The 24,011-nt window shown below is 37.7% G+C and overlaps 3 protein-coding genes across 3 annotated transcripts; all 3 read right to left on the reverse strand.

The window, feature by feature from the left end:
- Positions 1-293: 293 nt before the first annotated feature.
- On the reverse strand, positions 294-2,721 carry LOC103445278 (lysine histidine transporter-like 8). The gene is made up of 5 exons (XM_029102221.2): positions 2,419-2,721; positions 2,138-2,271; positions 1,446-1,876; positions 924-1,055; positions 294-826 (listed from the first exon to the last, which is right to left on the reverse strand). Exons 1-5 carry the CDS (start codon positions 2,694-2,696, stop codon positions 335-337), a joined length of 1,467 nt encoding a protein of 488 aa, XP_028958054.2. The 5' UTR covers positions 2,697-2,721; the 3' UTR covers positions 294-334.
- A 9,175-nt stretch (positions 2,722-11,896) lies between these two features.
- LOC139196160 (secreted RxLR effector protein 161-like) lies at positions 11,897-12,298 on the reverse strand. The gene has a single exon (XM_070821822.1). It carries the CDS (start codon positions 12,296-12,298, stop codon positions 11,897-11,899), a length of 402 nt encoding a protein of 133 aa, XP_070677923.1.
- Positions 12,299-16,502: 4,204 nt separating this feature from the next.
- LOC103445247 (lysine histidine transporter-like 8) lies at positions 16,503-20,129 on the reverse strand. Its single transcript, XM_008384243.4, has 5 exons — positions 19,430-20,129; positions 19,130-19,266; positions 18,318-18,745; positions 17,375-17,506; positions 16,503-17,153 (listed from the first exon to the last, which is right to left on the reverse strand). Exons 1-5 carry the CDS (start codon positions 19,840-19,842, stop codon positions 16,665-16,667), a joined length of 1,599 nt encoding a protein of 532 aa, XP_008382465.3. The 5' UTR covers positions 19,843-20,129; the 3' UTR covers positions 16,503-16,664.
- Between the last annotated feature and the right edge of the window lie 3,882 nt (positions 20,130-24,011).

Here is a 24,011-nt window from a genome sequence, read left to right on the forward strand (position 1 = left end):
CTAAAACACTCGTATGAATGAATGAGTGCTATGTTGCATTTAGGCCATACCCAAAGGTCACATCATATGTATGTGTGTGTGTGTGTGCATGCTCGTTAAGAAGATGAAACCACTTAATGTTATGATCTAGTGATATTCCTTTTCACTTGTAAATAAGAGGTTTTAAGTTCGATTCTCGCCAAAGGTGGATTTGAACCATGTTATTGCAAGCTCATTGTGAGGCTAAACTCATTCCCTTCACATTAGTGTAGTTAATATCGTTTGTTAAAAAAAATTGAAGCGAACCAATTTCAAACATAATAATTACACAATTTGCTTAGTTTCAGTATGAATTTTAAGGCTTAAAGAAGTTGGCATTTAGACCTTTGTCAGCTAAATTCCAAGCTGCTGCAACAACTAAAATGACACTCAAAGCCAAGCCTAAGCATCCAAGTCCCATGTTAATCCACCACACTGCTCCTTTTTGCTTTGGTTTCTTGATTGAAATCCACATGAAACATGGATAAGCATATGCCAAAGGCAATGTTAACCCTCCGATTAGAGGTGCCAGGCTTCCCAAGAATGGAAGAGCAACTGCTATGATGAATTCCACTCCTCCGAAGAAAATGCGTAAAGCTACTCGAAGCCACCTTGGACACGGCTTGTTCTTCCTGATAGTGTACTTTGACTCCAAATTATCAAAAGCCACCATGCCAAAGATTTGGAATGTGCTTAAGCTGTGTATCACCACAAGCATGCAAAATGATCCAAGTACAAATTTTGAAGTGTTTTTATGTCCATGGAATTGTGAAACCAAGATTAATACTCCTCTATAGGAAGTGGGTACCTGCATAAATCGAAATATATTTTGATGATATAAAAAAACTATTCATTGCGATTGCAGTGACTAAGCATATTTAAATCAAAACATAATTTGCTCTTACCTTGTTGCCGAAAGCCCAAAATCCACCTATGGCCAGAGGAAGAAAACACATGGCTATGAGTGCACAAGCTACAGTCACTCCTCTCCACATTCGCTTATGTATTGGGTATTTGGGGTTTGATGGTAATGTGCCCTGCAGCATAAGTTGGTGAACTTCATCACCTTTACATATATTGATAGATACATTGCACAAATTACCCAACTTGATGGTAGGGCATCAGTAGCTAGCCGGTGTTGAGTATCGTCCATACTACACTATTGATATTAGCCGACATGACCAACTATGAAAAGTGTTGACAAAATACACGGATAATCCGTTGAAAGTGCGGGGACGTACGGTGATAATTAGTACTAATAAGTCACAAGTATAAACTAGCAAGCTAAGGAATTTACTAACAGTGTCAGAGCCCAATGAACCCTTCTTCGACATGGCCACAGCATATAGCATATAGAAAACCCACCCAAAGGTTCAAGAAAACTAATGAAACATAAAATTAATCTTACAATTATTAAGGAGGCTCACCTGTATCTCAAGAATTACATTGTGACCTCTGAATGTAAGAAAAATAATGCCAACCGCATTCAGTTTGCCACCAAATATATCCATGGTGGACTCCATCGCTGGTGGATCATATGATGTGTAGTCATGGTCCCTGCCTTTTCCAACTGAAAGAGTCCAAACAGTAGTGCAATATACAACTGATGCGATGGCACCGATCAAGGAGAGTCTAGCTACGGAGTTCAAGTTGGGACATTGGGCGAGAACCACAGCCACGCATGTAAACAACAAGAAGCACTCGGTACCAGTCAATGGATGGCAAGTGGCTCCATCCTCACACACAGTTTTGAAGAAAAGCTTCAAGGTTCCACCTCCTACGATTATCAGCTGTGCACAAGCACCATTTGATTGATAGATAACTGGGAACATTGCTAGAATCATCCCTAACTTTTTACCTGAAAAAGAATGGAAACTATCCATTTATCTTTGTGGGCTTCTATTCAAACAAAAATTCTTCACACCCAAGCAATGAATTTTACTCTTTGATGACTAAAGAGGACAAAGCCCTCTATAAATAACGTATAGAGGGATAGTTTTGAAATGTCTTAATATATATGACTAGTAAATGTTGTTGCCTTCAAATTATGATAGGAGATTAAATTTCAGAGTGTGTGCATAGTTAATTGTTATATGAGCCTGATGTACAGTTTACTAACCGAAGGCTGTTACTGCAAGGTGGAGGTATCTACTGTTACGAAATCCATTTTCAGATTCGTGTAGATGTACGAGAAGCCACTTGGTGTAGATCTGCCACACAAATGCTAGTAAGAAGCATATAATTCCCCATGCCCTGCAGCCATGGAGAAAAGTTACTGGTGTCAGTTATGAATGAATCATCTACATTTCAAACTGAATATCTTATACGTTTGTCTACAGTAAACCAGAAATAAAAAGTGAAAAATCACTGGCTTGAAGCAAGTAAAGGGTTATTGCTTACCATCCAAGAGTAGCGAATGCAAGAGGTAGTAAAAGGGCTTGAGTTCCAATTCCTGAACAGAGTAAATGGAAGGTAGCATAGTAGGTATTGCCATTCCTGGACTCAGTAACGGGTAGCCACGCGTCCTGTGGATTGAGCTCACTACCTTCCCAATTTGTACTTGTAATATCTAGGTTTGAGGGGCTTGTTGTGTCGGGAAAAACTTGAGCTGAGGCTGAGTTTCTTGTGGTGTAAGTAGTAATTTCAACAATAACTTCTCCGATGGGATCAGCTGCCATATTTCTTGTTGATGTGAATTATAATACCCAAGCTAGCTAATTAACCTGCTTATATATACGCGTTGGTGCATGCACCGAGACATGCATGTCTTCGAAGCGGGGAGTACGTTTCCTAATTGATATGGGAGTACATGTAGCTGCTGACGTGTTGGTAATGTATGATCAATATTGACTCAACGGTTTTGTTTTATGCTGAAGGCTTCTGTCCTACTTCATGGAAACTGGGAAGCGGCTAGACTAGCTTGGTGCATTGAGCTAGCCATACCCCTTCCACCTTTGAAAATGTATAATCGTAATATTTATTTTGGTTCGACACGTAATTATATATGTAATAGCCGACAACATAAATTTAGCAAACACTTTTTTAAGTGATATGTCAGTGGTGCATTTAGTAAAGTATCATTATATCTATATGTCAAACTCTAAAGTCTTAAAATATAAGCAATTTCGTTGAATCTTGTTAAAACACTTATTAACACCTGATGGTATTTTAGTAGAGGAGTCGAATTTGGTTACAACGAGCTCTCTGCATATTGAAGACTTTTTTCGGTTTTTTTTTTTTATATTTTAATTGGTTAATTTAAACACTTGGTATTATATTATAAAAAATTAGAGGAAATTATAATAGTGGTCTCTAACTTTTAACTTAATTGGAGTAATGAACTCTTAATTAAAAATTCATGATCATTGATCCCTTAATTCATCAAAATGTCTAGCTATAGTCATTTCCATCAACTCGATTAGAAATTCCGTCAAAATAAGTCACGTGACACGCACGTCATACTGGATGAAGGAGAAAATATGGAAAACCAAATGAGAAAATTTGTAACAATGGTCCCTCAACTTTAACCCTATGAGAGAAATGGTTCATCAACTTTAACTCAATTGTAGCAATGGTCCCTCAACTTTAACTTAGTTGTAGCAATGGTCATTCCAATGTAACTCATTTTGGTGGTGCTTCTGTTGGAGTTGACGAAATTGACCATAGCTGCACGTTTTGATGAGTTAAGAAACAAATAGTTATGTATTTTTAGTTAAGAGATCATTGCTCTATTTGAATTAAAATTAAGGTATCATAGATACAATTGCTACTAAAAAATTGTGACGTTAAAATATGTTTTGGAGTTCAGGATGGAGTTCAGGAACAAGACTCCCTACTGACCTTTTTTTTTTTTTTTTTTATTAAATTCGTTATGTGATCTAAGCAATGATCTGGTACTCCATTAAGGGATTAGGCGAAGAGTTCTTAAATTTGTCATAACCTGTACTTTATAAAATATTTTTGGCTTCTGTCTTTTAATTAAACACTAGCCGTCATGCACTCGTGTGAAGCATTTTTTGAATCACGGCGTATTACGCGTGATTTATACGTTTTAAATTTATTTATATGCGTATTAACAAAAAGAAAATCAAATATTTGAAGTAAATGAATAATCTTAGATCATACTAAAAGAAACCCATTATAAACTAATTAAAGCAGTTGAATTCACATAATAAAATTAGTCTCTATAGAAATTACATTAAAAAAATAGAAAATAATATTCAATAAACAATTGATTGAATCACATTATTGCTAATACATTGTGAGGTTAAGCCCCACCCCTCCCCCTTCGTGTAGATAATATCGTTTGTTAAAAAAAAATTGTTTGACAACTAATTTAATCACATTATTATCCGCGTCCGAAAGACATTTTTTATAACCGGCATTACACGCCTCTTAAAATGTTTTGAACGTATTTAAAAATAGAAAAAATAATATTTCATGAACATCTGATTGAATCACATTATTGCTAGCCTATTGTAACTTGTAAGGTACTAATTTAAAAATAAAATAAAATGTACTAATTTATCACCATCGCTACGCACCTCTTAAGATGTTTTGAACACAACATTCATGATTTTCCTTATTTTTTATTATATTTTTCTTTCCCCTTCACTTGGGCACCATCAACTTTCACTCATCCTTCCATTTTTTTTTTATTCTTTTCTCCCTTCCCACTTATATTTATATTATATTTTATGATGTTTTGAATACAACATTCATGATTTTCCTTATTTTTTATTATATTTTTCTTTCCCCTTCACTTGGGCACCATCAACTTTCACTCATCCTTCCATTTTTTTTATTCTTTTCTCCCTTCCCACTTATATTTATATTATATTTTATGATGACCAAATTACCAAATTACCCATGCATTATTTGATATATTATATTGGGCTGTTTTTGGATTTTTTTTGTTGAGGAGCAATTTTATCCTAATATTTTTGTTGAAGCCGTGACACCAAATTAATTGCGGCACCATTCATTGTCCTATTCGCTTTATATATAATAGATAGATATGATTCGATTAGCCTTGCTTCATGCATGATGATTAGACACTTCAGAAAAGATTTTATTTCTTAGAAGGAAAACTAAAAATAAGCTATCACAATTTTCTCAAAAACCAACAAGACTAAAGACACAAACGATCCCATCCATTTCTAAAATCCATCCCTTTAATGTATAGTTTGAGTCTTTCATTGAAAGAAATAATCCAAAAATATGAAATTGATCCACAAATTCACATGAAGTTATGCTATAAAATTCTACTATGCACCGTCGCACTCCGATTCACTGGACTGTTGGATTTGCAGGACTAGATTTTGACAATTCAAAGTCTTAACTGTTTAAACATCCCATACATTGGTAACCTCATTACATTTTGGTTGCAACTGTGACTGCTATTACTATTTGAGAGTAAAGGTATAGAAAGCTCATGGTCAAAGCTAGTAGTTCTCTCGTAAACAATTGTACGATGCTGCTAAAATCCCATAAAGTCCTATATTAGGGTATATTGAAAAAAAGAAAGAATAATCCAGTAAAGTCCTCTCGCCTTCTAAAATCCATGAGCAATCTCCTCTAAAGGTAAGCACGGTGCGGTTTGGCTTAGTTCTAGACTCAATTCGGAATCGGAATTGAAAAATATCAACGGTTTGGTTTGCTATTTATTACTAAAATCATATGGTTCGGTTCACACCAGTTCTGGCTCGATTCATGCTGGTTTACTGTTCTAAATACCAAATCAAAATGTGTGTTGTGTGTGTGTGTGTTTTTTTTCTTTCTGTTTTTGCCACATCTTGTGTAAATGTGTAAAGAAACTCTAATGCATTTCCAAGTCAGATGCATGTATCCTTGAACCTGCTTTCAGCTAGGCTATGTTCTGTGGCAAACCCACAACCTTTAGGTCACAATGAATCAACCGAAGTGCAATGGAGCAGTAGGCTACAAGAAGTTAATGAAACTTTAATGTTAAGTTCTATGCGTTTATTTAAGGCCAAGATTAGTAGAAAAATTAATTTAACAATAAAAAGTCAAAAGATAACACACAAGAAAATTCAGTGTAGGCAACTAGCATGAAACAAGCAGATTTTTGTAACCACAACATGTCCCTTCGCCAATTTTAGAAACTAGGTAGTTTTAAATTGGTTCGACTCCTGTAGTTTAGGGTTGGTTCAACTCCAATGCGAGTAATAATTCCTATAGGTGGTGTGCAAATGGTTAGTACGAAATCACAGGGGTAAGAAAATACAGAGCCTGTTTTTAGAAGAGGAAATGAACTACGTATACACCCACACACAACCCACACACCTGCACATGCACCAACAGCCCCACACCCCACCCCCGTCCACACCCCCAAACCCACACGCCCACACACCCCCACCCACACACTATACAGAGGGATTCTAGGCGCACATTCCTTTGGTCAAATGCTCATAATTCTTTTGTCTGAGCTTTCATTCTTTACGTAATGTATCTTATGGTAATTTAAACAACTAATAAATTTAATTTATTATTTATGTTCATGGTTTAGTTCGGTTGTGAGCGATTCTGTCTCGATGAAAACTAGAATCGAAACCGATTTGCATGGTTAGGTTCGATTCTTAAACTTAAGTTGACTTGTTTTTTTATCAACACAATTTTTTACAGTTTATTTTGTCATGGTTTGATTCGGTTTTGTAGTTGGACAGTTTTATGCCACCCTAATCTTTTCCTCCTTCCTCCCAGTCCACCGTCATTGGTCTGCCACCTCCTCTTCCTTTAAAAAAAAAAAACTATTATTATTAAAGAGAGGGGATAAATGATTCAAAACTATTATAATAATTTAGATGATAAAGAGTTTCAAACTTGGAAATGGTTATAAACCCAACACCCTATACACCCTGCCACCTCCTCTTCTATATCACCAAAAAGAAACCTCGGATCCCTGTCTCACCACACGGCCTGTAAAGCTAATGTAATTAATTCCATGAAACACCATTGAACCTACAATTGTTGTATGTCTGAACCTCGATTGCTTCGACGTCTTAGAACTTAGAAGTTGGGTTAATTTTTTTTTTTTTAAATAACGATTTTATCTAAATTAAGAGGGTGAAATGTGAACTAAGCGTCATAAAATTGGGTCAAGTTGTAATTGCTCAAAATTAAGAATTTGAATCTATTTGGACTTTTGCAGACATGCTTCACAAGAAAATGAAGACATTTTTTAGTGAGATCAAAAGAGTGAAAAGGATTTCCAATGCTTAGATCATGACGGGACCCGGCGGCTGGAGAACTTTACAGAATTTATTGTTTTTTCTCTATCAAGCTTTAATATAGAACTTAGTGTTAAGATTTTGTTAAGTGGTAGAATACGTGTCAAATTTTACCAAAGAAAAACACGCAAGAAGACAAGGCAGCAAACCCGCGGCTATAATTAGTTTAGTACCACAGCCGAAATATTGGGCAGGTTCATGAGGCATGGGTAATTGGTTGTTAAAAATTAACACCCGCATTCCATTTTCTTCTTTTGTACATCTTTAACTGTTGAGGTAAATTACATCGTAAAGTGAGCTGAGATAGTTACAAAGTTGTGGTGTGAGGGAAGAACATATTTGATACCCAATAAGCCATTTTATCTTGGGTCAAAGACGACGAATATGTAGGATATGATAGATGAGCCACCTGGATATTCCATACCTTGATGAAGGGGTCATGGACCCATTAGATCATGAACCTGGGCTCAATGTGGATAAAGTTCACATCAGCTCAATCCATCTAAGGATCGAATGAGATCATTTTTTGCAGGTCTTTAGAGGACGAGATGCCGGATCACGCCAAGCTGGTTTGAAAATATTGCATGACCTCAGTCTATAGAGGTCACCTTGAGGTTGAACCAATATTAAGCATCAACATCTTTGTTCATTTCTGTCTTTTAATTCTTTTCTGATTCATTCAATTCAAAATCTATAAATAAGTAAGGGTGTTCAGGAGAAGGAAAAGAAAAATGTGTTGGGTCATTATATGCTTTTGAAGCTACTTGAAACTTTATGATATTGGAAAATGTCTTGATTCTCTTTTAAATTATTATTTTATCTGTATCTTAGGGTAATATATTTTGTTATGTTTTCTGAAAATTTGAGTTCTACCCTTGAAAACTTATTTTCTCCCACCTACAACCCATCCTCTTTATTGCCACTTAGTAATACGGTCTAGTAGTATTCCTCTTCACTTGTAAGTGAGATGTCTTAGGTTCAATTCTCTCCAAAATCAAATTTGAACCACATTATTGCTAGTACAATGTGAGGCTAAGCCCACCCCTCCCCTTAGAGTAGGTAATATCGCTTGTTCAAAAAAAAAAAAAACCCCATCCTCTTAATTTTGTCATTTAAACCCATTGATTAGGGTCCAACTAAGCAAATTTTCTTAACAAGTTTGATATGTCAGTTTTATTAACTCTCGTGTTCCTAAAATACCCTCATAGGTTGTAACGTGCATTAGGTTTGACTTATGATTAATAATTAATTGTTGCATTTTATTGTTTTCAATGCAATTAAATGTCAATTAACCTATGATTCGATTAGGCTTTCTGTCACATCCTGACCCAAGCCCCCACCACATCCCGGGCCCCGCCTCCACCGTAGCACAATATTATCTTCTTTGGGCCCTGACCACGCCCTCACGGTTCTGGGAACTCACACGAGAACTTCCCAGTGGGTCACCCATCATGGGAGTGCTCTCGTGCCCTACTCGCTTAACTTTCGAGTTCTGATGAACTCCGAAGCCAGTGAGCTCCCAAAAGGCCTCGTGCTAGGTAGGGATGAGAATATACATATAAGGATCACTCCCCTAGGCGATGTGGGATCTTACAATCCACCCCCTTAGGGGCCCAACGTCCTCGTTGGCACACCACAGCCAAGGTTAAGCTCTGATACCAAATTGTCACATCCCGGCCTTTAGGCCCTGACCATGCCCTCACGGTTTTGTTTCTGGAAACTCACACGAGAACTTCTCAGTGGGTCACCCATCATGGGAGTGCTCTCGTGCGCTACTCGCTTAACTTCTAAGTTCTGATGAACTCTGAAGACAGTGAGCTCTCAAAATGCCTTGTTCTAGGTAGGGATGAGGATATACATATAAAGATCACTCTCTTGGGCGATGTGGGATCTTACAATCTACCCCCTTAGGGGCCCGACGTCCTCGTCGGCACACCACAGCTAGGGTTAGGCTCTGATACTAAATTGTCACATTCCGGGCCCCGTCTCCACCGTAGCACAATATTGTCCTCTTTAGGCCCTGACCACGCTCTCACGGTTTTGTTTCTGAGAACTCACACGAAAACTTCCCAATGAGTCACCCATCATGGGAGTGCTCTCGTGCGCTGCTCGCTGGGATCTTACAATCCACCCCCTTAGGGGCCCGAAGTCCTCGTCGGCACACCACAGCCAGGGTTAGGCTCTGATACTAAATTGTCACATTCCGGCTTGGGCCCCCACCACATCCCGGGCATCGTCTTCACCGTAGCACAATATTGTCCGCTTTAGGCCCCGACCACGCCTTCACGGTTTTGTTTCTGAGAACACACATCAGAACTTCCCAATAGGTCACCCATCATGTGTGTGCTCTCGTGCGCTACTCGCTTAACTTCCGAGTTCCAATGAACTCCAAAGCCAGTGAGCCCCAAAAAGGTATCATACTAGGTAGGGAAGAGAATATACATATAAGGATCACTCCCCTGGGCGATGTGGGATCTTACACTTTCTTTTTTCAAATTTTTTTTACTAACAATCACCAAAGTGTTGTTTTAGGGTTCACAATTGTATTCAAATTTGTTTTCCAAAACTAACTTACCTTATTAGCATGCAATATATAATATAAATAAAATTATTATGGTGTTTTCCATTTGAAATATAAACAATAATTTGTGTCAGAAAAATAATACAAAATAATGTATCTATTTTTTTCTTTTCATGGGAAATAATTTGCCTATCTAAATGTTAGTAACTACTTGGAATAGAAATAATGAAAAATAATTTACCTACCCCGTAGGCCTGATATAGTAAAGAGGCGTGATATAGTAAAGAAAAAAAACGTATATAATTACTTTGGATATTATAAGTAAATTATATGATAGTATTATTTGTATATATAAACTAATAAGTAGATTGGTGAATTAATATGCACTCAAAATATGCAGATAAATTAGCTTGTAACAAAAAAATGTAGTTAAATTATTGAATTTCTAAAATATAGGTAAATTATCGAATATCAATGTACCTATTTTTAGTAGTAATAGTTTTGGTCATTTTGAAAAACAATGCACCTGTTATCAAATTTTTGGATTTGGAAAATATAGGTAAATTAATTTATATATATAAATTAGTATAACATTTCATACATGTTTATCATGAATCCTAAGCATCTATTAGGTGGCATATTGTTAATATTTCTCATATAAAATGTATTTATCATTTAAATTAGTGAATCTACAAAAATATAGGTAAATTACTATAATAATTCATACATGTTTATCATGCATCCCGAGCCTCTATTAGCAGGCATATTATTGATATTTCTCATATAAATATACTTATTAGGCATACTATTGATATTTCTCATATACAATATATTTTATTATTTACATTAGTGAATCTACAAAATATAGGTAAATTAATATATATAGATAAATTAGTATAATATTTCATACATGTTTATCATGCATTCCAGGCCACTATTAGTAGGCATGTTATCGATATTTCTCATATAAATATACTTGTTAGGCATATTATTGATATTTCTCGTATAAATACACTTATGTTGTAGTCTATTTTATTTGACTAAGGGAAGGGGGTAGGTGGCAAGGAGAGATTGTAGAGAGAGATGTGTTTGTAGAATTGTAGGGGAATGTGTATGTTATTCCCTCCTACGTAGTGCCTTTATTTATAGTAATAAGAGAGAGAAGAATTCCTTCTTCCTCAACGAATACAAGTCTATATAGGAAAGAATAACTAGAATCAAATCTAATCTAAGATTTACACAATCACACTTAAACTAGGAAAGTTCATAACATTCCCCCTTGAGTGTGTAAATACTCAAGGTAGATTCAACATCATGTAGAAGTTAAGGAAGTCGACTCGTCAGCACTGATTCTAGGAACAACGCTATTCTCAATAAGGTAGGAACTTGCATAAAGAAGTAAGTCTCACTAAAAAAATCCAAAGGCTATGGCAAAATCCCGAGTAGGGACAAAATCCATAGTCTAAGGAAAAATGTGTGAGCAATGCAAAGTCAAATGTAACGTCTACAAGACGTCATTAGGGATATGATCAGCCCAAGGTGGGTGCCTCATTCAAACCTAGTTAGGTAGCAAAGACCTAGTGGGGAAAATGCACATAATCATAGGGAAAAAAAGTACATTAAGATCAAGCAAGTATTCTTCAGGATACTCCCCTTGAGTTTGACACAATTCTAAAGAGAAATAGCAATGTTACAACTCAAAAAGTTTACGCATACTAATTCCTTGAACAAGCTTCTGAAACGTCGCCTTCGGTAGTGATTTAGTGAAGAGGTCAGCCAAAATGTCTTGTAAACGGATTTGCATGACTTCAATCTTCTAATGTTATTGTTGTTGATGTGAGAAGAAGAACTTCGACGCAATGTGCTTGGTGTTGTCTCATTTGATGTAACCCTTCTTGACCTATTCGATGCATGCTGCATTGTCTTTATAGATCGTCACTGAGACATCCACGACGGGGTAAAAATCGCAGGAGCTTCGAATATGGCCCATAACTGCTCTCAACCAAAAGCATTCCCAAGTTGCTTCATGTAAGGTGAGAATTTCAGCATGGTTAGATGAAATGGCAACTAAGGTCTGTTTAATTGACCTCTAAGAGATTGTGGTTCCTCAAACAGTAAAAACATAACCCGTTTGAGAGCGCGCCTTGTGCGGATCAGATAAGTATCTTGCGTTGTCATAACCAACAAAGTGAGAATCGACTCGAGAAGCCGGGGGGGGGGGGGTTGCAGCATCACTCGAGGATTCGTAGGGATAGAACAAGCCTAAATCCTTAGTACCCTTAAGGTAGCGGAAGATGACTTTGACGCCAGTCCAGTGTTTGTGTGCTGGTGCATTACTGTATCTTGCCAAAAGATTAACAGCGAAAGAGATGTCAGGTCTAGCGCATTGAGCTAAGTATAATAAAGCACATATCGCACTTAGATAAGGAACTCCAGGCTCCAAAATCTCTTCATCATCTTCCTTCGGACGGAAGAGATCTTGTTTTGCATTTAGCAATCGAACGACCATAGGAGTACTCGAAGGCTTCGCTTTATCCTAATTAAAGCGGAGCAACACCTTCTAGGTGTAGTTCAATTGATGTACTAAGATTCCATCCGAACAGTGCTCTATCTCGAGACCGAGACATTATCGAGTCTTTCCTATATCTTTCCTCTCAAATTTCAACTTCAGGTGTGTGTTCATGTTATCGACATGTACTACAACTATTGTAAAACCGGAATGTGACTTCTTAATGAACACACAAGGGCATAGTGTGTTATTCACATATCCATGACTAGTCAAATACTCAAATACTCACTCAAATGGTTATACCGCATTCTTCTGGATTGCTTCAAATCGTAGAGTGAATACCTCAGCCGAATTGAGAGTGTATTCTAAGGTTATGAAATATTTGATCCAGTCAATGTAAGTCATTCGGGAACTTTCATATAAATTTCCGTATCAAAATCCCCATAGAGATACGCAGTTACTACATCCATCAACTGCATACTCAAGTTTTCGAAAACTACCAAATTGATAAGGTAGCGAAAAGTTTCGCCCTAGTCAATCTTAAGGCGTTGTGAGAAGCCTTGCGCAACAAGACGAGCTTTGTAACACACAATTTTGTTCTTCTGATTACACTTCCGAACTAAAACTCACTTGTAACCAATGGGCTTCACATGTGGAGGAGTAGGAGCTACAAGTCCAAACACCTTACATTTTGCAAATGAATTGAGTTCGACTAAGATTGCTTGTTTCCAATTTGATCAATCAGTTCTACATCGACATTCATTAACGGAACATGATCTAATGTCATCGCTCAACATGATCTCAGTAGCTACTGCATATGTTAATGCATCATCGACGATCATCTCATTTCTACACCACACATCATCTAAGCTAGCATAATACACCAAAATCTCACAATTCTCGCGAGGTGGATTCGTCTTTTCAAGGACGCTTCCATAATCTAGAATTTCCTCATGAGTTGGATAGAATGAGTAAGCGATATTCAGATTCACGGTAGGCTCTTTAGGGGCTTATGCCATGAGTTTCCTCTTTCGGGGGTGTGAATCCTTTGAACCAAGAGGTTTGCCACGCTTTTGTGTAGAGGCAAATGATTGGCTAGCCGTTAATATACGTGGATTACCAAATTTGGCGTCCTGGGCCTCTAAGAGGGAAGTCTGTCGTACATTTGGTACATCCATCTTTGCAGGCACATTCGCAGCTGGAATATGTGATCTTGTCACTCATGTTAGATTGGTTATGCTCTGAAGATTTAATATGCGCTGCACTTCAGTTTCAGACTGAGTGGTGTAGAGATCTAAATGAGACAAAGTAGGAGTCGTCCACAATAATTCGTGTTGTTCATCATGAACGTTGACGTTCTTATCTCTCCCTAGCGACGAGAAGACTATCTCATAGAAGTGACAATTTGTGAAATAAGCAGTAAATAGATATTCTGTTAAGGGTTCTAAGTATCGAATGATCGAAGGAGAATCATATTTGACATAGATTCCCATATTTTGCTGAGGCCCTATTACGTAAGGGTAGCAAAATCAGCACATATACAACACAATAAAAAATGCGCAAACGCGATATGTCGAGTATAGTTTGGTCGCAACAGGCCTCAGGTGGACCAACATGGCTACGTGCAATATTGCATGGCCCCAAGCCACAATCAGGATCTTGGTGTGATCGAGCAATCATTTGTAAGCGCTTAATGAATGCATCTGCCAGACCATTTTGGGTGTGAACATGGGGCACTGGATGTTCAACTTCAACCCTAACTAACATGCAATAGTCATCAAAAGTTTTAGATGTGAATTCTCCAGCATAATCCAATCGAATAGATTTGATCGGATAATCATGGTGGTGAGCCCTGAACTTGATAACTTGAGCCAACAATTTGGAGAATGTAGCGTTCCTTGTGGACAACAAGCACACGTGTGACCAACGTGTAGAAGCGTCAACCAAAACCATAAAATATCTAAAATGGTTTGCATGGAGGGTGAATCGGTCTATAAATGTCTTCCTGAATCCTTTGTAGAAAAATAGGAGGATTCAAACGAATCTTGTCATAAGAAGGCTTAGTAATAAGCTTTCCCATTGAATATGTTTAACATGCGATTCCTTGAATCGAACCTAAGCTTCGGGTTAGTGGATGCCCGTGTGATGATTTGAGGATACGACGCATTGCTATTCATTTAGGGTGTCTCAAACAATTATGCCAAAGTGTAATTTCGTGTGCAGTCCCAGAGGTAGGGCAGGCCATATACTGGCTCTCTATAGGACGTATAGTCATAGTATACAGACCACTCAGGATATGCTCCATCTTCTCTAGAATACGCTTCTGGCCATATTCGTAGGAAGTTATGCACAAAAATTCAACTCCGTTTTCTACATAGGTTTCAACATGGTAATTGTTATCTCTAATGTCTTTAAAACTCAACAACGTTCTTCCGGAACGCAGAGAATAAAGTGCCTCATCAATGATCAAGATTGCACCATTAGACAACATTATACGTGTCTTACCGTATCATTTGATCATGTTGGATGGGCCTAAGAGGGTTGTCAGAGGTGCATTCTTAGATATGAAGTTAGTGAAATAGATGTGTTCATGCAAAACGGTGTGCGTGGTTGCACTATCTGCCAGACAACTAACTTCCCTACTAGTCATACCTAGAATGAAAAATTCATTTGAATCGGTCACATGCATAAAAATTCTTAAAACAAATATCCATTCAAAATAATTTTAAGTATTCAAGGACGGAAATTAATTAAAAACTTAATATCTAAAAAACAAATCACTAACAAATAATCCAAACATAAGGGCAAATTGTTCAAAATTAACCAGAAAACAAAAGGGGGGTCGGCCATTACTGTGGAATTTGGCCCCATTGTCTTATTTCAACTAGAAAAATTGTTTATGTCTAAGATTCTAATCTTCCATAGGGGTAACAGCCTCTTGAAAGTCAAAAACCTCCATTTTCGAACTCTCAGCTACAATCTTCTGGGGAGCTCGGCAAACACTGGACCAATGGTCTTTTGAACCATAGCGATATCACATATCCGCATCCATGATTTCAGGTGCTTTGCCCTTATTATTGAAGCTTGGGGCCTTGAGAGCGAGGTTAGGGCGTTTCTTGGCTTTGTTTCCTCCCTTAGATAGGTTATGGCTTTGTTGACCTTGACAAGGTGGCTTTTGGCCGCCCCTACCACACCACTTGTGGTGTTTTGGGCGTTGGTTTGTGCTATAGTGTGCTTTAGGCACATCAGTTGCCCCAGTAGGCCGAGCTTGATGATTCTTCATCAATAGCTGATTCTGCTTTTCAGCGAGAAGTAAAACAGAGATCAAGTCCGAAAACTTAGTGAACTTCTGAGCTCTATATTGTTGCTGCAGGACAATGTTAGTAGCAGAGAAGGTCGAATATGTATTCTCCAGGAGATCCTCTTCGGTTAAAGTTTCATTACAAAGCTTGAGAAGTGATTGGATTCGACAAACTTCATAATTATATTCATTCACAGACTTAAAGTCTTGGAAGCGCAAATGCTGCCAATCATGTATTGGATCAAATTTCAATGGCCCGGATCCTCGGACTTGGTGGATTAGGAGGAAGGAATCCGGAGAGGATCTCTTTCCTTGTATTTGAAGATGATGTTCAAACCCAATAAGAAAAGAAAATCTCAACAAAGAAAAGAAGGGTTAGTGATGGTGTGCCTATATGAAGATGATTACAATATGTCCTTGGATTAGTGATTTTATAAGTTTATGTAGTTCTCATCTTTCATAACTAGAGCAGCTTCTTTTGGTTAAAAAAGTTAATCGAATTCTGTTTAGATGAGGTTGGCAGCAACCAAAATCCCAAAGGTTCAAAACCCTAGTTAAGATCCTCCACGCCAACAGATTATGAGCCATAACAACTTGTTGGGTGGAGTAAGAAGCCACCGTTGGAATTTTGTTTCACGTCTCGTGTATCGGTATGAGGATCTCATTGATTAAACATGCTAATCGAACAAGTTCTCGGAGTTGGCTCAAGTGGTAATAGGTTAGGATTCAGAATTCGATTTTTTTAATGTAACTAAAAAAGAAAATGCTTATGCCATAATTTTTTATTTTTGACTCAAAGACGGCGAAATTGGACACTAGTGAAATTTACCAATTCGGGTTTAGTTTGTAAAAAATAATTATGCCCAAATTTCCAAATACGTAAGTAGTGTGCATTGGCCTCGATTATGTGCAAACAAATTCACTGTAATATTCATTTCTGTTTTAAACATCCACACCAAACCTACGTATGCTAGCCACTTAAGCTTTTGGCTCAAGAGAAAATAATAAGTTACTACAGTTTACAATAGTGGACACAACATATCATCAGTTGACATTGCTTTTGAATCACTGAGGCTTGAAAAAGCTCACCGTAATACCAGTGTCAATTACAACATAAACACCAGCAGCAATCAACAGTATACTTAGAAGTATTCCCACAACCCCTAATACCCAATTTACCCACCAACTTAGACCGTACTTCTTGGGCTTCTTCATCTTTAGCCACATGAAACATGGATAAGCTAATGTCACTGGCAATGAAATCCCTCCTAGCAAACCAGCTATGCTTCCCAAGAAGGGTATGGCCACAGCTATGAAGTAGCATCCATAAGTAAACATAGCTCTCATGATAGCCCTAAGCCACCATGGAGCTGCCTTCTTAAACCTCCTAGTGTAATGTGACTCCATCTCGTCGAACATCGGCATGCCATAGATCTGGAACGAGCTCAAAGCATTGACTACGACAAACAAACTTGCTAGTCCTAGAACCAATCGGGATGTGTCACGCATATGGAAGCCGAACAAGGCTGCAAACATGCCTCCTTGATGTGGTATCTGTAAACCGAATGCATATTAGTATTGTCACAATTAGTTAACTTCTTGTATTAAATATTTGACATATTATATATGTGTTGTTAGACTTTTAATTTTAATTATTCGAATGAATAATCTGGTAATATAACATGGTAGACGAGAGAAAATTAAATGTCATATGTTTGAACAGTTTGTTTTTAGACAAATAATGAAGTTGAGCTTAGATAAGTTAGATACGGTACCTTTTGACCATATGCCCAGTAGCCTCCAATTGCAAGGGGGAAAAGGCACATTGCTACGAGAGTGTATGAAATTAGGACACCCCTCCACATTGGCACGCGTGATGGATGTTTTTCATTGGATGGCATTGTGGACTGTAATGGAAGAGAAAACCTCAATTAGAAGGCAAGTGAAAATTAGTCAGAACTCCTATTCGATCAAGTTGCAGTTTCAACATCATTGGCTCAAAGTCAGCATAACATATATGAACATCAGTAAAGACATTGCTTGTCCGTTATTTTATATTTGCAAAATATTTGGCATATCATTTGCTTAAAAAAAAATCAACTGAAGTTGAAGTTTCATCACCACACCATATAAGTTTGCTATTAACTTAAAAGTTGGATGATCATGACTTAGAATAATTTGTTCACATGGGTACACTAAGAAGATTTGGAACAAAAGAAATTTAAACATATCCACTTGTTTGACTCTAGACTAATTAGTATATACTATTTTAAAATATATTGAACCAAAAGAATAAATGCTAGGAACTTCCAATTCTTTGTATCCACCCTCTCTCGTCATGAGATGTATAGGTCCCGCAATGTATCATGAATCTTATGAACTTTTTATACGATTTTTTTTTTCTTCCAAAAAACTCTCTTATATGATGTATGAACTCAACATCTTCTACAAAGTGGAAACTCTATACTACTAAAACAAATAGTAATTATTAATTAAGTAGAAAAATGATTGAGTCGAGTTCTAAATCAATTTTCTTTATTTTGAAGCGAAACAATAGTGATTTTATTAAAAATGTCAAAAATAAGATATAAATTTGAAAGAGGACACTAAATTAATCATGTTTCACAGACAAACAGTCATATATATCTGAAATGTTTAACAAGAGTACTAATTAATAACACTACTATACACTTGAAATTGTGAGATTAATGGACATACCTGAATCTCAAGTATAAGGTTGTGGCCTCTGAAGGCAAAGGCAATCATTCCAAGTGCATTTAGAACATCAAAAAAGTGAATGAATTTTTTGTTGGATTTCAAGGGATCATAAGACACATTAGGAAGTCTACCCTTATCCACAGACACAACCCATATGATTGTGCAGTAGCCAATAGCTGTTATGGCACCAACAAGAGACACTCCAGCGATGGAGTTCAAGTTCGGCAGCTGAGACAGGATCGCTGCGGCACATGTAAACACCAAGTACCACTCTGCTGGTGTCAATGGCTTTGCAGTGCATGTAGCTCCACACACAATTTGGAAGAACGACTTTGATGTTGCTCCTCCAAGGACGATCAGTGCCACACACGTGCCGCCAGATAGGTACAAAATCGGGAACAAGGCTAAGAACTTTGATATCTTCTCGCCTGATAAAGAGAGAAAATTGGATGGTTTAGGAAAAGTTACTTCTGAATATATATTGGGGTTGTAAAATTTCTTAGTGCTTGACCTGTTTGGGAGTAATTTTGGAAGGGTAATGTTAGGGAGACTAATTTTTTGAACCAAAACCAAAATAATATTAAATTATTTGAAAATGTGTTCTTACGTGTTTGGCAGAAATAGACAAAAGTGCTTTTAGAGTTTAGAGATCACTTTTTTATGCTTCCTCACAAACAATTCCTAGTTGAATATAGAGCAAAATTTTATTAGCTTTATATAAAACACTACTGATTAAAAGCGTTTTTTTTTTACGTGTAAGCACTTCCGAACATTGTGCATTTAGCTTAAACATATCAAACGGTAGTTCTTACCAAAAGTTGCATTGCACAGTTGAATGTATCTACAAAAACGTATGCCTGTTTTAGGAGATTCATGAAGCTGGACCAGCAAGTATAAAGTATACAGTTGCCATATGAATGCCAAAGTCATGCATATAACACCCCATGTCCTGCGGTAATTAACCAAAACAAATATTTAAGAAAGTACCATAATACAGGACACTGAAAAGTAATATTATTAAGTTATCAAACTTTTATTTATTAATTTAATTGAAAAAAAAAAGGTGTTAAATGAATTGAAATTTTTTCATAACATATACATTGTTGACTTACCACCCAAGATAAGTGAAGGCCACAGGAAGAACAAGAGATTGAATTCCAATGCCAGAGCAGAGAGTATGGAAAGCAGCATAGTAAGCGTTACCGTTTCTAGACTCAGTGATTGGAAGCCAAGCATCCTGAGGGTCAAGCCTTGTGAGGTGGAGAGCCCTCCTAATGGGGCTTCCTATTGGTGTCATGAACCGTGGAGTACGAGATTTCGGAGTTAAAGCTTTTGGGGTTTTTAATGTTATCTGGTCACCGCCACCGGTGGTGGTCGTGGCGGTTGGAGCCGGGATCAGCAGTGGTGGTACCCTAGCCGCAGATGCTGCTCGAGACATAGACGCCGGAGGATCTTCTGTGGGTGGTGTAGGCGGCTGCGGTGTTATTGGGGCTGTTGTTATCTCACTGCCTCCCGTTTCAGACATTTTGTTTCAAGAACTCACTTGCTAGCTCTTCTAGCTTCTCCTCTCCCTTAATTTCTCACCAAAAATATAGCTAGCCACTTACATTAACTAGTACTCTGGTCTCTATATATAGAGACCTCCATCCAACGAGTCATTGGATAAATTTTGGTACTACTGTACACAGCTGGAATTGAATAGAATTCAGTACAAGTTTTTTGACTAATATTAGTTTATATTTGGGTACTAATCATTGCTCTCATCCACTGGAAAAAGATACGACAAGATTAATGTTTATATAACAAGCAACTAACAACCTTATAATTAAAACTATACGTTGGCGGCCACAGTATATTAATTATTAGGTATATTTCACTGTATGGTCATATCATGCTGTCTTAAATTTTGGGTCAAGATGTAAACTGAGAGGGCCAGCCAACTGCTGACTTGTTTATCATGATTAATATGCTCTTATCTTTTTATCCTCTTAACTTGGACTAGGTCTATGTTTCGTTCGTTTTGTTAATTCTTGGACCAAAACATTAAGCCTCAGGTCCTTGTTGGCTAATGTAAGCCATAGTGAACCAAAAATCTGTAGAACGCCCACAGACATACCATTATCTTCACTTAAGCTTCATTTTAGAGATTTCTCGAATAATTTTATTTGCGGGACACTTTTGTATATAAGTTTAACTTTACAGTGTATTTCAACGTCCAACCGTCAAGAGACACAAACGTTACTCGATCATGCTGCATCAGCGCACATCAAATCATTCAGTAGACATCACCGTCGGATTTGAAATTTATTGGTGTCATCGAAGAGTGTAAAAACAATGGTAGAGTGAGACAACATCTCGAACAAAACTAAATTGTTTCCAAGCCGAAGATGAGGGTTTAGGTTATGGTCAAAGAATCAATGGCAACTGTCAATAGAAGTCAACAAGACCAATGGTATTTCGTAATTCACGACCCTTGAGAGGATTTTCGATTTCCAACTATCACAACTTTGGATTTGGTAAGGATATCTTCTACCACGCTCACTTTTCCCAAGAGAGGTACTAAATTTAAGAAATGTCGACATTTGAGGAATTCGGTATAAAACTAGATGTTGATGTTTAATAAACTAACCTCGTGGTTGGAGTAGACAAGGATATTATCAGTGAAACAATCGTTGAGAAATTTCTTGAGGATCCACACAAATTCCCTTAGTGGAACCAACAAATCCGAGGAAACTAATTCGGTCTACCCTACAGATACCTACTAACTTCACCTACAACTGGTGCTTCCTTAATTTTCTCCAACGCTAAATTTGGATGTCATAAGTGATTTCCCAATAGGTATGCATCTGCCACCATTCCTAAGGAACACATGTCGCAAAGGACCATCATCGTTTCCAATCTTCAACTAATCCCAACTAGTCTTCATCCCACTAAGGTTTCTTCTAATTCACGTCACTTCTATGTAAAACCGACTATGCCCGCTATTCCTAGGGAATGCATAACGCAGAGTATCGGTCTGATGTTGAAAGTCATTCGTCAATCAGTTACTTCTAACTTGAGGCATAATCCCAACATGAATTTCTTAAGCTTCAAATAGGATGTGACTATTCAAGCAGAATGAGGATTGCACAACCCTGTCGAAGGACATCAATAAACAGAAGCCGTGACATGCAAATGATATCAAGGCCGACGCACCACTAGAGTAGGAGAATATCCTAAGTATGCTCTGAACAAACCATGCTTTGATACCAAACTGACACGCCCTAATCCTGATATACCAAAATACCAGGATAGGCACGTGCTGGCCGATACCTGAGGTTGACGAAGCCATTTTTAACATGCATACAAATTAAAATATGTGATCAGAAAGAAATATACTAATGCAAAACCGTTTTCAAAGCATACAACTAACCAAGAATAATGTGAAAAATTTATTATAAAAAGGTACGAATCGAGGAAGGGTCCTACACAAAGGAGACTCGAAGATGCCGAAACAAAAATACCCTAATGCCGGGATCGTGTGCCTGGAATCTAAATCTTGAAAGGGGCGCAAAACCAAAAGAGTGAGTGGACCAAAGTTTATAATAATGGTACTAATAATAAGAAAACCATTTTCTTTATGAACATACTAACCCCTTGTTTTGAAAACATATATATATATATATATATATATATATATATATATATATATATATATATATATATATATATATAGTACTACATAGTAGGTTTCCTGAAAACTCTAGCATGCCATAAAAAGTAAAACATGTACGCGTAAAACAATGCTCAATAATGGTGTTATCGCCGCCCGAAGGCAAATCCGTAAATTTCATCAATGATGTACTCACTAGGGGTATTATAATCACCCAAAGGCATAACCTATCCATCACCCAAAGGTGAAGCTGTATGACACTGGGTTATGCTAGTGAAGAAACAAGGTAGGCCTCATCACCCAAAAATGAAGTTGTATGGCTTTGAGTTACACCAGAGAAGAAACATATACATATAGCATCTTACACCGACACTAGTCGTGGCTAGTGAAGTTGTCCGACATTGGTTTTACCAGTGAAGTTGGGGGTATGGCATAAATATCCTCAATTGTGTCCTATGACGATATATGTCTACATACCCGTGTTGTGTGGATGTGCTGTATGATATCCCACTAGATAACCAACGAAAACATATCTCAAAATCTCATATCAAATCTGAATGTCAAAAGCTCAAAGCCTCATCTCATAATTCCATGATAAATCATATTCGTAAATCCACAGAATCACATATACGAAAATACAATAATTCACGACGTTTTGTAAAACCTAAATTTGATAAATGATAAATATTTAATAAATTCTCCATAACCATAAATATATAAATCCGTAAAACATGATATAAAACATGCATAATTCATGAAATATGCAATGCATGCGAACCTAATATTTTATAAAAATATGCAATTTAAGAAAGGGTCCACTCACGGCATTCTATTGCCGGGGAGCCTCTCGAACAAGAAAGGATGATGTCGCTTCCCACTGACGCACCTAAGCAGAAATAGAAGCAATTTAATGAAACTCTACTAAAATGATCAAATTTAAGAAAACAGACTGCGGATTTGGATTTGGCACGTCGAAAAAACCTAAGGAGAGACCTCGAGTTCCCCGATGCGTAGCCACGGGGCGGCTGCTCGGAAGACCACTAACCACTGCACGCATCGCCACGTGCTGAGATAAGTTGCAGAAAAAGTCGCTGGCGCCGCCGTGGACGTCAGCGGAGTACAATACCTCTAGCGGAGGCGCGTGTGCTCCATGCACGGGCCATATATCGACTCAGGAAGCTGGGTTTGGGCCATATATCGGCCCAGGAAGCTGGGTTTGGGTTAAGGTCGGATCTGCTGGGTTGGGTTTGGGTTAAGGTTAATCGATTATGGGTTTGGGCCAATTTTGGGTTGCGGGTTGGGTCGACCTAGTTAGGTTCATGGGTCACTGAACCCAATGAAGAAGAAGGTTGGACCTGGGATTTTGGCCGGGAAACTTCCCAATCTCCGTTGGAGCTCGATTCTTAACTATTTTTCATGAAATAAAAGTCAAATTGAAGCTTAGGAGATCAGGAACATGGCCATACCAAAATGAGGTTAAGCTGAGGTCAGGATTGGCAGGAAAATGCCTGCAAAAGTCAGGTTTTTCGTCAAAAATCTGGGGGAACTTTCCTCTAGCTGTTTTTGTGCAATACCGTCATTCAAAACACCTAAACACGATACAGAATGAATAATGAGAATAAGAGGATAAGGTTTAGAATGTTTTCGAAGCTTACCTATGTCGACAACGGTGAGAGGTCGCCGGAGATGATGAATAGTGAGTCAACGTGTAGGGGAAAAAGACCAGCGAGCTTAGGGCTTGTCCCATCATCTTAGGTCGCATGAATGGCTAGTGATGATAAAGTTAGAGTATCATAGTCTCGCTGGTGTAGGGTGACTCGAGGTGGAGAAAGTTTTGAGATGAGAAGAGGGAGACAAGGAGGGAGAGAGTTCGAGAGTGTTCACTTGGGGAGGAAAGAAGAGAAAGAAAGGGAAAGAGAGAGAGAGAGTTCCAGAGATTGGAGGGATGACATAGGGAAGAATGGGAATTGAGGTGTAGGCCCCACGGCTCACAAAACAACACACACAAAATATCTTCCTAAGTAAAATTACCAAATTGCCCA

This window comes from Malus domestica, chromosome 05 (genome assembly GCF_042453785.1).
Source record: "Malus domestica chromosome 05, GDT2T_hap1".
Classification (NCBI taxonomy): domain Eukaryota; kingdom Viridiplantae; phylum Streptophyta; class Magnoliopsida; order Rosales; family Rosaceae; genus Malus; species Malus domestica.